The sequence below is a fragment of the Molossus molossus genome, unplaced genomic scaffold (genome assembly GCF_014108415.1).
Source record: "Molossus molossus isolate mMolMol1 unplaced genomic scaffold, mMolMol1.p scaffold_m16_p_6, whole genome shotgun sequence".
Taxonomy (NCBI): Eukaryota; Metazoa; Chordata; class Mammalia; order Chiroptera; family Molossidae; genus Molossus; species Molossus molossus.
The window spans coordinates 15,313,880-15,327,451 of record NW_023425399.1 but is presented as its reverse complement, the minus strand read 5'-3'; the positions used below and the strand labels follow the sequence as shown (position 1 = coordinate 15,327,451).

General features: G+C 41.5%; 1 protein-coding gene across 2 annotated transcripts in view; it reads left to right on the top strand.

The window, feature by feature from the left end:
* The window catches only part of TOP1 (DNA topoisomerase I), a 99,023-nt gene that overhangs the window by 65,193 nt on the left and 20,258 nt on the right, over positions 1–13,572 (top strand). For both annotated transcript variants that reach the window (XM_036244204.1, XM_036244205.1), the window contains 5 exons: positions 221–336; positions 3,840–3,961; positions 5,053–5,175; positions 7,965–8,152; positions 8,422–8,566. In XM_036244204.1, coding sequence (XP_036100097.1) covers positions 221–336; positions 3,840–3,961; positions 5,053–5,175; positions 7,965–8,152; positions 8,422–8,566 — 694 coding nt within the window. The remainder of the gene's footprint in view (positions 1–220; positions 337–3,839; positions 3,962–5,052; positions 5,176–7,964; positions 8,153–8,421; positions 8,567–13,572) is intronic.

Genomic DNA, 13,572 nt, shown 5'->3' with positions numbered 1-13,572 from the left:
CTATTGAAATATATTTTCCTCCATTTCATCTTTATTTGTTTTGTTGGCTTTTTCAAAGTGAACGACACTGGTTATTTTGATCCAGGCCTTGAATGTGGGGCTCTGTGTCATTGTACAGCACCAGTCAATTGAGCAGATAATAATTTTGGCATTTAATAGGTGATAATCTCTATAATAGGTAAAGTGATCACTAAATGAGGTTGTACCTTGTCTTCTAAAGGTGGGAAGAAGAGCGTTATCCTGAGGGCATCAAGTGGAAATTCCTAGAACATAAAGGTCCTGTATTTGCTCCACCATATGAGCCTCTTCCAGAGAGTGTCAAGTTTTACTATGATGGTGAGTTGTTCCAAGGTTGTCCAATTCTTGGCCAAGAAAAGACTCTGATTCTATTTAGGAACAGAAAGTGAGGAAGGATCCTGTGCTGTATAATCCTTTTGTTTATTTCATTTTGTTTTATTGTCATATGGTTTGGGGGAAGGGTCATCAGGTATTTACTGAACTCTCAAAGACCCATTTGGTGCTGAGAAAGTACCATAAGAAAGGGCTGTTAATATCTTGTCTACATGGTCTCAAAACAGTTCCTCTACGTAACTCACAGCACTGGCCCACAGGCTTAGGTGCTTTTATCTGAACTTTATTTCTAAGGAGCAACTCTTTGCAAAAGTCATTAGAAAAGTCTTACTTGAATAGTAGTGTTTTATTTTAGCAGTATAATGCAACCTTGACAAGCTGTTCATCACTAGGAATAGTACTAGTATTTGGTTGAAGATTAGTCTGCCATCAACCTCTAGGTAAGGCTGGTAGGTGTCTGTCACTCACTCTACATAGCAGAACACTTATGCCTTTGCTATTGTGCTGTGAAGAAGTGCCCTGCCTAGTTCTTGTAGAACCCTTGGAATTGTCTGTTAACTATCATAGATATTTCTGTCCTTGGGTTGAAGAATTTGAGAGTAGTCTTTGATGCTCCTCCTGTTGGCATTGTAGCAGTATGCAAATAATAATACTCAACTGATTTCTCTCGTTCCAAGTTTTCTATCCAGAAATGGCTAGAGCATTATTTCTCAAACCCTTATGTGCTTAACCCAAGGTGGGTCGGGGCCCTTTTAGTAGGTGTGGAGTGAGTGGTATTGGGTGCTTCTGAACCAACTTGAGAAACGCTCAGCAGGAGAACTGAAAGCATCAGGAGTGAACCTTCAGTTCTGGTGCATCTCTGTCTACCAGCAGTGGCCTCAGGGCCATGGATGCTTACAGGTCAAGGTAGTAGTTTATACTGAAAGGCTGGGTCTTGCAAGTATGCGACTTGGCAAACTGTAATTTGTTTTTTAAAAGTATGTTTCTTCAGTGTGTCTGTGTTCAGATACCGAGGCCCAGCAGTGGTCAGTATTGACTAATCCTCGATGGTGTGGTGTTTGCAGTGTAGCACAATCCCATACATAGCCTCAGTGACAAACGCTTGTATCAGATAAACACTCTGACCTGTGTTCACCAGAGAGCACAGGACAAAGTTCTGTCCGCCCTCACAGTGGGTCATTCCTGGAGACTCTTAAATGTGACCCAAAGCCAAAACTCCAAAGAAAAGAGCCTAGGATCTTGAAGAAGACTGTCATAAAAGTATAGTTATTCTGTAGCCCTAGTCTGGATTTACCAAGAGCTTTAGAAAGGTCAATGGTAATGCCTCACTTTGAGGTTCAGAGTGATTTGAGGGGAAGCTAGATTCCCAGTCTTTGTTTCTCTTCTCAGGATGGGAAGCCAAGGCCTGAAGAGTCTTACTGGTCGCCATGGCCCCTCCCCCCACTCTTGCCCAGTCCTCCATCATAGAGCTCCAGCCCCAGGGCTATTGTATTGTCTCATTTGGTCTTTTTTCTGGAATTCTTCCTTTTGATTATGTAAGCTTCTACTCTGCAGTAAGTCAGGAAGTTGCATTTGTCTTGCTAGCCCAAATTGATTCTGTAAGTCCCGCCTCCTCTCCAGGGAAGAGAATTCTCAGACTCTCAGAACCTGCCAGGAAGGTGGGGCATGCACGGGCTGGCTGAAGCAGTGAATTGCCTCTAAGAACCTCCAGTTTTCAGCTCTGACTCAGCACTTTCTTCTTCCTGGAGCTCAGCCTCTTCCACAAAGCGCTGCCAGGAACCTTCGAGTCATCCTCCCACCACATGCTGCTGGGAGCTGTCCTTTCATCTTTTGATGGCTCATCTAAAATAGGTGTCAAAATTGCTTCCTCTACTGGGACAGAATTCAGTAAAATTACCTAGAGTCTCCATTTAAAAGAAAATACTATTTAGTTTAATATAATTTTAATAGACCTGAGACCATTTTACATTCATTCTTGCCATTTATTTTATTCTTAAATGATTTAATGTTTCCCTTTACATTGGAAGCATGTTACAACTTTATAGGCAACTCTGGTTCATACCAGAGTTGGGGGAGTTCTGAAGAAGTGGAAACCCTTGAAAGCCGGCCGGTCCTACCCAGTGTCTCTTCCAAAGCCTGGAGCTTGGGAGGTTGAGGGGGGAAGCAGCGCCACCTGTTGGCCTTTTAAGTTATGTATTCCAAGCTGGTTCTTTCTGTCTACCATGGCAGTTTCAGTTTTGTGCTACAATTCCCTGCATCCTACAACCAGGGATGATGACCTCCCAGTCATCATGAGATGAAATGTCTTCTGAGTTTTCAAATGACTAGATTTCTGGTTAAGTTTTAGTTTTCTATAATGTGAAAATCCTTGGTGAATTATTAGTTACCCCTGTAATGGAAAGGTGGTGGTATAGTATTCAACCCAATATAAGTATAACCAAATTATTATGCCATGGATGGCATTGTAAAGTTGGATTTTCAAGAAAATGTACCTAAGAGTACTGTTAAAAGTACTCTATTTAAAAAGGAGATTAAACCCATAAGTACATTTTTTAACTACTTAAGGTATAAAAAATCCCAAGGCCCCATTCAGATTTACTTTCCACTGTGTAACATTAGGATTCCTTCAGAAGGGCTTTTACTAAACGTGGTCGCTATGCCAAGGACCCATCATCCCTTATGTTCTCACTGAGTCCTGATGCCCTGAATGAGGCATCCTCATAATGCCTGTGTTCCAGGGCAGTGCACTTCAAACTGGTGTTCACACAAGCCACTTGGTTGTCGTTAAAATGCACTTACTGATTCAGTAGGTCTGGGGTGGGAGCTGAGATTCTGTATTTCTAACAAACTTCCACTTGATGCCAATGCTATTGGTCTGTGAGCCATACCTTTAGTAGCAAGGTTCCAGAGGAAGGTCTTACTTAGACTTTCATGTGGGCTGTCTGGGCTTGCCTGCTATGGATACATATTTTTATTCAATTCCACCCACCTAACTTGAAAGAAGAAAGATGCCTATTTCTTTTCCCCATAATTCCTTTCTTCTGCTCCCTGCCCTATCCTTTCCTTCCTTCCCTTCTTGAACCAAAGCTGCTTAGCTTAGCAGTGGCAGGAGTCCCTCTGTGGGTTTGATTTTTTTTTTTTAAACTATTGAAGAGGCATAAAGGACCCTGCTTGCTGAAAGGAAAAGGAAGATTGACTGGGCCTCCCCCAGGTCATCCCTGTCCTGAGCAGGCACCTGGGAACACTTTACTGACACAGTCTCCAGAGAATGACCCAGGTAAATATCTGCTAAAGAGAAGGAACATTTTTATGCAAGTAGATATAATTCAGAATATTATCTTTGCTGTTGTCATTACCTTGTGTCACCAGACCTCTATATACCTTGGGAAGGTAACCCGTTATTAAAGCAGATTTCTGCAGAGCTCAGTGTTTACACTCAGAACATGAATACTATACCTTATTTTTTTGGAACCACTTTTTTCTTCTAGGTAAAGTCATGAAGCTGAGCCCCAAAGCAGAAGAAGTAGCTACGTTCTTTGCAAAAATGCTCGACCATGAATATACTACTAAGGAAATATTTAGGAAAAATTTCTTTAAAGATTGGAGAAAGGTATTGTAGCTCATGTACTAACATCCTAGCACCTTGCGAAAATACTGATAAACTACTAAGTAATAAACTATAATTTTACAGCAAATTCCTGGATATAAAACTTGAGTTTATGAATTGTATTATGTTAAAGATTATTTTTTTCTGCTTATTTACTGTATTATATAGAGTTTCTATCCAACAAGAATGCTTACATTTCTTTTCTCCCAGCTGTCATATGGCTGGAGGAGGGAGTTTATTAGATTAGGGCAAACAGAAAACCTCAGCTCCAGTTGAGCAAAAGAGAGTTCGTCTCTGCAGGGCTGCCCACCACCTGCTGTTGCAGAGAGATGCTAATGTGATGTCCAGTCCCTCTTGGTTCTTGCTTATTTGCTCTAGGTGTTTTCTGCTCTTTTTTTTTATCCTCACCCGAGGACATTTTTCCATTTTTTGTTCAGATAGAGCGGGAGGGAGAGAGAGGAAGAGAGAGAGAGAAACATCGATGTGAAGGGACACATCGAGTGGCTGCCACCCGCACGACCAACCAGGGCCAGGGACAAACTGCAACCGAGGTACGTTCCCTTAACGGGAACCGAACCCGGGTCTCTCTGTACCGCAGGCTGATGCTCCAACCGCTGAGCCAAACCGGCCAGGGCGGTGTTTTCTGCTCTTACAACCACATGAACTATATCTGCCTAGATGATTTTAAACAGTCTTATTATTCTCAGGATAATGTAGACTGAGACCGAGCTGAAGTTTACATTCTGAATAGCTCTGGAAATAAGATTTAATAAGTGAATAGAGCAAGGATAATTTTTCTGAGAGACTGAGTATGGTATTCATATGCCTAAGGGATTGTGGTGATGTGCCAAGGAATTCAAAACATTACATAAGAGTTACCTTTTTCATTGATAACTCATTTTAAACATTTTCATATCAGATACATATTTTATAATAAAAGTAAAAAAATTAAGTTTTTTTCAGAACTCACTAATTTAGATTGACTACCTATCCAGACACCTTTGACTGAAGAAATGGTATTTTGCTATAATTGCAGGGAAACTTGAGAGCTTTTTAATGTATTTACCTTCTTTTATCTCTCTTCTTTTGACTAGGAAATGACTAATGAAGAGAAGAATATTATCACCAACTTAAGCAAATGTGATTTTACCCAGATGAGCCAGTATTTCAAAGCCCAGTCAGAAGCTCGGAAACAGATGAGCAAGGAAGAGAAACTGGTACTATTTCTTAAGCCTCCAGAGGAGTTTGGAATAGTGATTACGTCATCTAGTTTTCTTCTTGGTTCTTACAGGACAGCTTTGACCTTAACAATCTCACATGACTCTGTACTAAAGATTTAGGATTCTCAACCTATGGAGTAAAATTTTTTCAGGGTTTTGAATAGATTAAAGATTATGAATAAGCACTTTGTTTAATGGTTCAATGTAAAAACTCTGGTGCTGCTGACCTAAAAAACAGTCAGTGACTCCAATAATACAGTTTTTAAGGATGGACAGGTCTGCCGCACCGACAGTGGCTCCTGAATATCAGAGAGCTGTGACATAGAATACTATTGGCCATGTACCTCCCTCTTCATTGATCTATTTTACACTGGAATCTAGCCATGCTCATTTGTATCCATCTTTCAGCCTTGACCATCTTTTTTCTTGAAGGATATTTTTCAGTATCAGGCTGGGATGTCACTTTCTTCTAGAGCATCAGTAGGCAAACGATAGGCAGCCTGATTTTATAAACAACATTTATTGGAATATAGCCACAGCTACTTGTTTACCCATGATCTGTAGTTGCAACAAGAGACTTTAAGGCCCTCAAGCCTAAAGTATGACCGGGAATCCATGGGAGGACGCTCAATCCACTGAGTAACACTGGGCAGGTCTAAAATATTTCTTTTCCAGAAAAAGTTCACCAGCCCCTGACCTAGAGGGAGTGCAAGCTGGAGTTTCATTTTTCAAATTGGAGCTTCAGAAGTTAAGGATTTTAAGAAATTCTTTGTACTCCAAAGCCCTGTTTTTCAGTATTTTAAAAGACTTGCATGTTTCTAACATTTAGGCCATTGTATTTATTTTATTTTTATTTTTTAAATTTTTTCCTTAGAGAGGAAGGGGGAGAGAGATAGAAATATTGATGAGAGAGTACATCAATTGGCTGCCTCCTACATGCCCCCCACTGGGGATCAGACTCACAACCTAGGCATGTGCCCTGACTGGGAATTGATCCAGCGACCTCTTGGTGCATGGGTCGACTCTTCAACCACTGAGCCACACCAGCTGGGCTTTATTTTTATTTTTTAATTTAAAACAATTTTTTTTATTGGTTTTAAAGGGGTGGAGGTGGTGGTGGTGGTGAGAGAAACATCAACTTATTGTTCCACTTGGTGCACAATTTGGTTGCTTCTTGTATGTGCCCTGACTGGAGAGCAAACCCACAACCTTGGCATATCAGAATGATGCTCTAACCAACTAAGCTACCCGGCCAGGGCTATATTTCTGTAACTCATTGTTTGATAGTACCTATTCCAGATGAGTGAAATCTGGCTAATTTCTCACTTCAGTTGTGTTTTTAAACTTAAAAAACCACATTGGATTTTTGTTCTTGAAATATTAATCCAACAATAGGGAGGTTGCATAAGTATCACCTTGTCAGAGCCAAGGACACCTACTGCTAGCAAGTTCTGAGTCTGGTTCCACCCATAGGGCAGTAGGACTTAGTTAAATTGAATTATTAAGTATAATAGGAATGAACAGGTAAGGGGTAAGGGGGCCTCAAATCTTTTCCCTCGCCTTTTTAGAGCAAGGGTCATAATGCCTATAACCTATATCTGGGAAAGAAGATGTAACAGGTTTGTTTGAGCTTGAAAACCCATGTGAAATGCTGTTCAATTGAACGTCTCTGGAACCTCCAGAAAACATGGAGGTGTTTCCTGTGAGGCCCTGTCAGAGGCTCTTCTCCATCCCGTTTTGATACTACTCACCAAAACAGTATTAATTTTTATGTTTATTTTATTTTATTTTTTTATTATTATTTTTTTTGTTAATCCTCAGCCAAGGATATTTTTCCATTGATTTTTTTAGATAGTGTGGATGGGAGGGAGGGGAGTGGTGAGAGAGAGGAAGAGAAATACTGATGTGAGAGAGACACATCAATTGGTTGCCTCCTGCATGACCTGACCGGGGTTAGGATCGAACCCAGGACCCTTTGGTCCTCGGGCCAACACTCTAACCACTGAGCTAAACTGGCCAGGGCAACAGTGTTAATTTTTTTTTTTGTTCAGATAGAGCGGGAGGGAGAGAGAGGAAGAGAGAGAGAGAGAAACATCGATGTGAAGGGACACATCGAGTGGCTGCCACCCGCACGACCAACCAGGGCCGGGGACAAACTGCAACCGAGGTACGTGCCCTTAGCGGGAACTGAACCCGGGTCTCTCTGTACCACAGGCCGACGCTCTAACCGCTGAGCCAAACTGGCCAGGGCAACAGTGTTAATTTTTAAAGTTACATTGAAAAGTATCAAGGTAACATGTTTGTAAACACATATTCTATTTTTTTTTCTTGTATTTATTTTAGAGAGGAAGGGAGGAGAAAGAGACAGAAACATCGATGAGCGAGAACATCGATTGGCTGCCTCCTGCATGCCCCTCATTGGGGATTTGGCCCACAACCTGGGCATGCGCCCTGATTGGGAATCAAACTGGTGACCTCTTGGTGCATGGGTTGACGCTCATCAATTGAGCCACACTCTGGCCAGGGAATTCATAAGAATATATATAAACATATATTCTTAATGAGAGAATCAGTTTTTAATTCATAGCTGAAGTTAATTTTCATAGGTAGATTATTAGGGGAATTTGATTGTATTTAAGTTTGAAAACTCTATTAGAGGTTTTCCCTCATTTCTTAGTAATTTTTAGACTTTGCCTTGACCTGTTCTCACACAAGAGATAGATTGAATGGCTGAATAAAGAACAGCTATTTGAACCCATTTTGAGTATTTCCTTGCTGTCTTCCAGAAAATCAAAGAGGAGAATGAAAAATTACTGAAAGAATATGGCTTCTGTGTTATGGATAATCACAGAGAAAGGATTGCCAACTTCAAGATAGAACCGCCTGGGCTTTTCCGTGGCCGTGGCAACCACCCCAAGATGGGCATGCTGAAGAGACGTATCATGCCCGAAGATATCATCATCAACTGTAGCAAGTGAGCCCAGTTCATCCTTTGGACCAGAAATGAAGTGGGGGCTTCCTCTGTTCTTAGTAGTTGGGAATATTTCTCATGTTACAGAGAACTGATTAGGACAGCACAGTATTTTCATGTGTACATCTCCAAGTGTGTTTCATGTATTGACTGGTGAGAAGGAAACTTGGACATAATGTGCTTTGCAGATTTATTCACATCAGGTCAAGAAAGGTGAAATTATTTCTCATATTTCCTCATTTCATTGCCCTCCTGTTTTGTTATTTCCACAGAGATGCCAAGGTTCCTTCTCCTCCTCCAGGACATAAATGGAAAGAAGTCCGACATGATAACAAGGTTACTTGGCTGGTCTCCTGGACAGAGAACATCCAAGGTTCCATTAAATACATCATGTTGAACCCCAGTTCACGAATCAAGGTAAGGGGTGGCTCAGAGCTGCCCCAGTTAGTGGGGCTGATAGTCTCTTTTGTTGAAATGTTATGTTCTCAGTCTCTAGAGTCACTTTGATAAATTAAAAACCCTCCCCACAAAAAGAAGGCAAGTACCTTCACGGTTAGCATTGTCTGGTGACTTCCCTAAGATGTGTCCTTTTCTGCCTCACTTTGTAATCTTATTTATTCACAAATATTTGCTGAAATTCCATTATGTGCTGGGCACGGTACATGTGTGGTGCTAGGAATTGTGTTGGTAAACAAGACAGATGCAGTCTCTGCCTTCTATCCCATGGTCAGAATGTGATGAAGAATGTGGTAAATAAATGTACATTGTCTTCTATAGCTCCTTTCCTCTTTCTCACCTTTCCTGGAAGGGAATATAATTGTTCTAAATCCAGAAGTAAAATCTTACATACTCTTATTTGCCAAGATTTCATGTGGGTAGGTTCCACCACAACCAAATGGGTTAATGTGTATGAAAGCATGTCAAGAACTTCTGTATACCCGTTTGTTGTTATCGATACTGTTACTGAAAGGGGAAAACTGTTTGGGAAGGACAGTCAGTTCTTGTTTGTTTGTTTGTTTTTTATCCTCACTCGAGGACATTTTTCCATTTTTTGTTCAGATGGAGTAGGATGGGGGGGGGGGGGGAGAGAGAGAGAGAGAGAGAGAGAGAGAAACATCGACGTGAAAGGGACACATCGAGTGGCTGCCTCCCACACAGCCCTGACCCAACCAAGGCTGAGGACAAACTGCAACCAAGGGACGTGCCCTTAGCGGGAACCGAACCCAGGTCTCTGTGGACTGCAGGTCAAGGCTCTAACCGCTGAGCCAAACCAGCCAGGGCCAGTCAGTTCTTGTTAACCAGCTGTGCATACATACCCTGCTTGGAAGAGTCCCATGAACTTCCTCCCTTGGATATAATGGAAATGTGAACAGCAGCCTGAAAAAAGAGATGAGCTCCACAAGAAAACAGTCAAGGAATTAGTTCCATGTAGACTGACTGTTTACATGCAGGAGACTAGGACTAAAGACCTTCTTCATCTTGGTTTATAGGTCATTAAATGTTTGTTAAAATAGTAAGGCCACAGCTCAAAGGCTGTGTTTCTCAGTGAGACTGAACTGTACTTTTTCTAGCTTATAGTCCTGTGTTCTAATGAAAACTACCCATCTCTATGATATATTTTCTTCATTTGAAAATGTCACTTTTTCTAGTTTAGAGGAAGTAAAGAATCAGAAAGATTCCCTCTTAAATACCACAAAGCTCTAGGGCTACAGAGGTTGATAAACAGTGGCTTTAGCCCGCAAAGAACTTGTAGTTGGGTGGGCGAATTTAGTTATATTAGAAGAAAGTTAACTGTTATATGCTTTGGATAAATAGAGCAGTTATTCCTAGCAGTTAAGAGATCAGGAACAACTTTATGAAGGAAATTCAGGAGAGGCTAAAGAGGGATGCAGGCCAGATCTTCAGGTATTTCCTGAAAATTTTTTTCCTGAAAATTTTTTATAGTATCCTAAATCCAATAGGAGGCTGGGTTTTAAAGAGGGTGAATAATACCAGGTTTGTTTTTTAGAAACCTGTGGTATAACTGATCATTCTGACTGCTGCTCTAAGGAGACTGGATTGGATGCAAACAAGAAGTAGGGAGAACAGTGGGAGGCTGTTGTATTCCAGGCAAGAAATGGTGATAACCAAAAAAACAAGTGATGGCAGCAGGGATAGGAAGAGGTGAACAGATTCCCGATAATGTATATTGTGTACTCTTAGAGGCAGGATTAGAGTTAACTGTGGGAAAGTCTCTGAGTGTTGGGATCCTTGATAGAAAAGCCAAGTGGAGCCCTGGCCGGTTTGGCTCAGTTAGAGCGACAGCCCGCAGACTGGAGAGTCCTGGTTCCCGCTGAGGGCATGTACCTGGGTTACAGTTTGTCCCCGGCCCCAGTTGGGGTCGTGTGGGTGGCAGCCACTCATATGTGTCTCTCTCACACTGATGTTTCTCTTTCTCTCTTCCTCCCTCTCTCCTTCCCGCCCTATTTGAAGATAAATGCAAAAAGTGTCCTCGGGTGAGGATTAAAGAAAAGAAAAGCCCTGGCCAGTTTGGCTCAGCGGTTAGAGCGTCGGCCTGCGGTCTGGAGAGACCCGGGTTCGGTTCCCGCTAAGGGCACGTACTTCAGTTGCAGTTTGTCCCCGGCCCTGGTTGGTCATGCGGGTGGCAGCCACTCGATGTGTCCCTTCACATCGGTGTTTCTCTCTCTCTCTCTCCCTTCCTCTCTCTCCCTCCCACTCTATCTGTACAAAAAATGGAAAAATATCCTCGGGTGAGGATAAAAAAAAAGAAAGAAAGAAAAGCCAAGTGGAATATCTCAGGGGCAGAGAGCCCACCAGTTTGTACAGACAATATCCACATAACTCCTAGGTACCATAGGGATTTGTGCAGGTTTATAGATGATGGTTACGGCACTAAACATAGAAGTCACCCAGATGTAGGCCCTTCCTAGAATCTTATATCTAGTGGCTGACTCAAGTCAGCTGGGTTGGGATCCTGAGTCAAAAAGATGGTTTAAGGCTTGGCAAGTGGTATTGTTTTTTTTGTTTTGTTTTGTTTTGTTTTAAATCTTTATTGTTGAATGTAAAAATGTATTACAGATGTTCCACATTTTTCCCCCATTTACCCCCTCCTCCCCACTCCCGCCCCCCTCCCGCCTTTTCCCACACTATTGTCTGTGTCCATTGGTTATGCATATAAGTTCTTTGGTTTATTTCTTCCCACCCCCCACCCCCAACCCCTTTCCCTTTGAGGTTTGTCAATCTAGCAATGAATTTGTACTTCTTAATCCCTTCACCTTTTTCACCCATTCCCCCAACCCCCTTCCCATCTGGCAACCAACAAAATGTTCTCTGTATCTATGAGAATGTTTCTGTTCTACCTGTTCATTTTGTTTGTAGATTCCATTGTTGATAGATATGTGTTCATTGCCATTTTGTTTGTTCATATATTTTATCTTTTTCTTCAAAAAGACCATCATTTCATGTAATAACGGTTTGGTGGTGATGAACTCCTTTAACTTTTTGTCTGGGAAAGTCTTTATATGACCATCGATTCTAAATGACAGCTTTGCAGGATAGAGTAATCTTGGTTGTAGGCTTTGCATCACTCTGAATATTTCTTGCCACTCCCTTCTGGCCTGCAAAGTTTCTTTTGAGAAATCAGCTGACAGCCTTATGGGAACTCCCTTGTAGGTATCTAGCTGCCTTTCTCTTGCTGCTTTTAAGATTCTCTCTTTGTCTTGAACCTTTTGCATTTTGATGATGATGTGTCTTGGTGTGGGCCTCTTGGGGTTCATCTTGTTTGGGACTCTCTGGGCTTCCTGGACTTGTATGTCTGTTTCCTTCACCAAGTTAGGAAAGTTTTCTGCCATTATTGTTTCAAACAGGTTTTTGACTTCTTGTTCTCGCTCTTCTCCTTCTGGCACCCCCAAGATGCGAATGTTGACACACTTGAAGTTGTCCCAGAGGCTCCTTACACTATCCTCATTTTTTTGGATTCTTTTTTCTTTTTGCTGTTCTGATTGGGCGTTTTTTGCTTCCTTATATTCCAAATCGATCGTTTGCTTCTTGGATTTACGTACTCTAGTATTGATGCTGTGTAAATTATTCTTTATTTCAGTTAATGTCTCCTTCAATTCTGACTGTGCATCCATGATTTCTGACTGGTCCTTTTTTATGCTTTTGAGGCCCTCACTAAGTTCATTGAGCATCCTTATAAGCAGTATTTTAAACTCAGCATCTGTTAGGTTGCTTATCTCCATTTCGCTTAGTTCTTTTCTTGGGGTTTTAGTTGTAACTTTGATGTGGTTGTGGGAGGACGCAATACCGCGTTTACTTACGCTGCCATCTTGACCGGAAGTCCGCAAGTGGTATTGTTGAGGGAAAAAGAAATGTGATTCCTTCAGCTTTCTACCAGTCCTCCTCGGCTATTTCCCACTCACCCAGCAGTACGGTCTTCAGAGGTCAGGGTTTGACAGTGGTTTTTAACTGCCAAACCAGCAAGAGAAGCATTCTCTCTTTAGATCATATAGAAAGATAGAAGCATTATATGTTTTACTTATTTTTTCTTTATTGATTTTAGAGAGAGAGAGAACATCGATTGGACGCCTTCTGCATGCCCACAACCTGGGCATGTGCCCTGATCAGGAATCAAACCGGCGACCTCTTGGTGCATGGGTTGATGCTCAACCACTGAGCCACACCAGCCAGGCAACATGTTTTGTTTTTTTTTTTTTTTATCCTCACCCAAAGACATTTTTCCATTTTTTGTTCAGATAGAGTGGGAGGGAGGGAGAGAGAGAAACATCGATGTGAAAGGGACACATCGTGTGGTTGCCACCCACACAACCCAACCGGGGCCGGGGACAAACCGCAACCGAGGTACATGCCCTTAGCGGGAACCGAACCCGGGTCTCTCTGGACCACGGGCCGCCGCTCTAACCGCGGGCATGGCCAGGGCAACATGTTTATTTTTAATAAAATATTTGAAATATACAGAAATAGGTAATATAATGATCATTCATGCCCATCATCTGGGTGTGTCAAACCTTAACACTATGTCCTATTCAACTCCTTCATTTCGTACAAAACTATTCCGATGATCAGCTAAAGCCCCTGTGTAACATTTATCTCCTTCCCTGGAGATTACTATCATGAATTTAATGTGTTTATTCTCGTGTGTATTTTTGTAATATATTTATGTGTGCATAAAAAATATGTAGTATTATAAGGCTTAACTTTAAAATAAGTGTATTATTGAAATAATTCTGCAACTTGTTTATTTCAGCTAGCTTTGGTTTTGAGATTTTATTATCTTGACATACATTGTAATAAACTCGTTTTGTTTGCTACGTGGTATTCTATTATATAAAAAACTATCCACTTGTCATACATTTAGGGTTGTTTACAATCTTTTGCTTATTATAAACAATGCTGAAATGAAA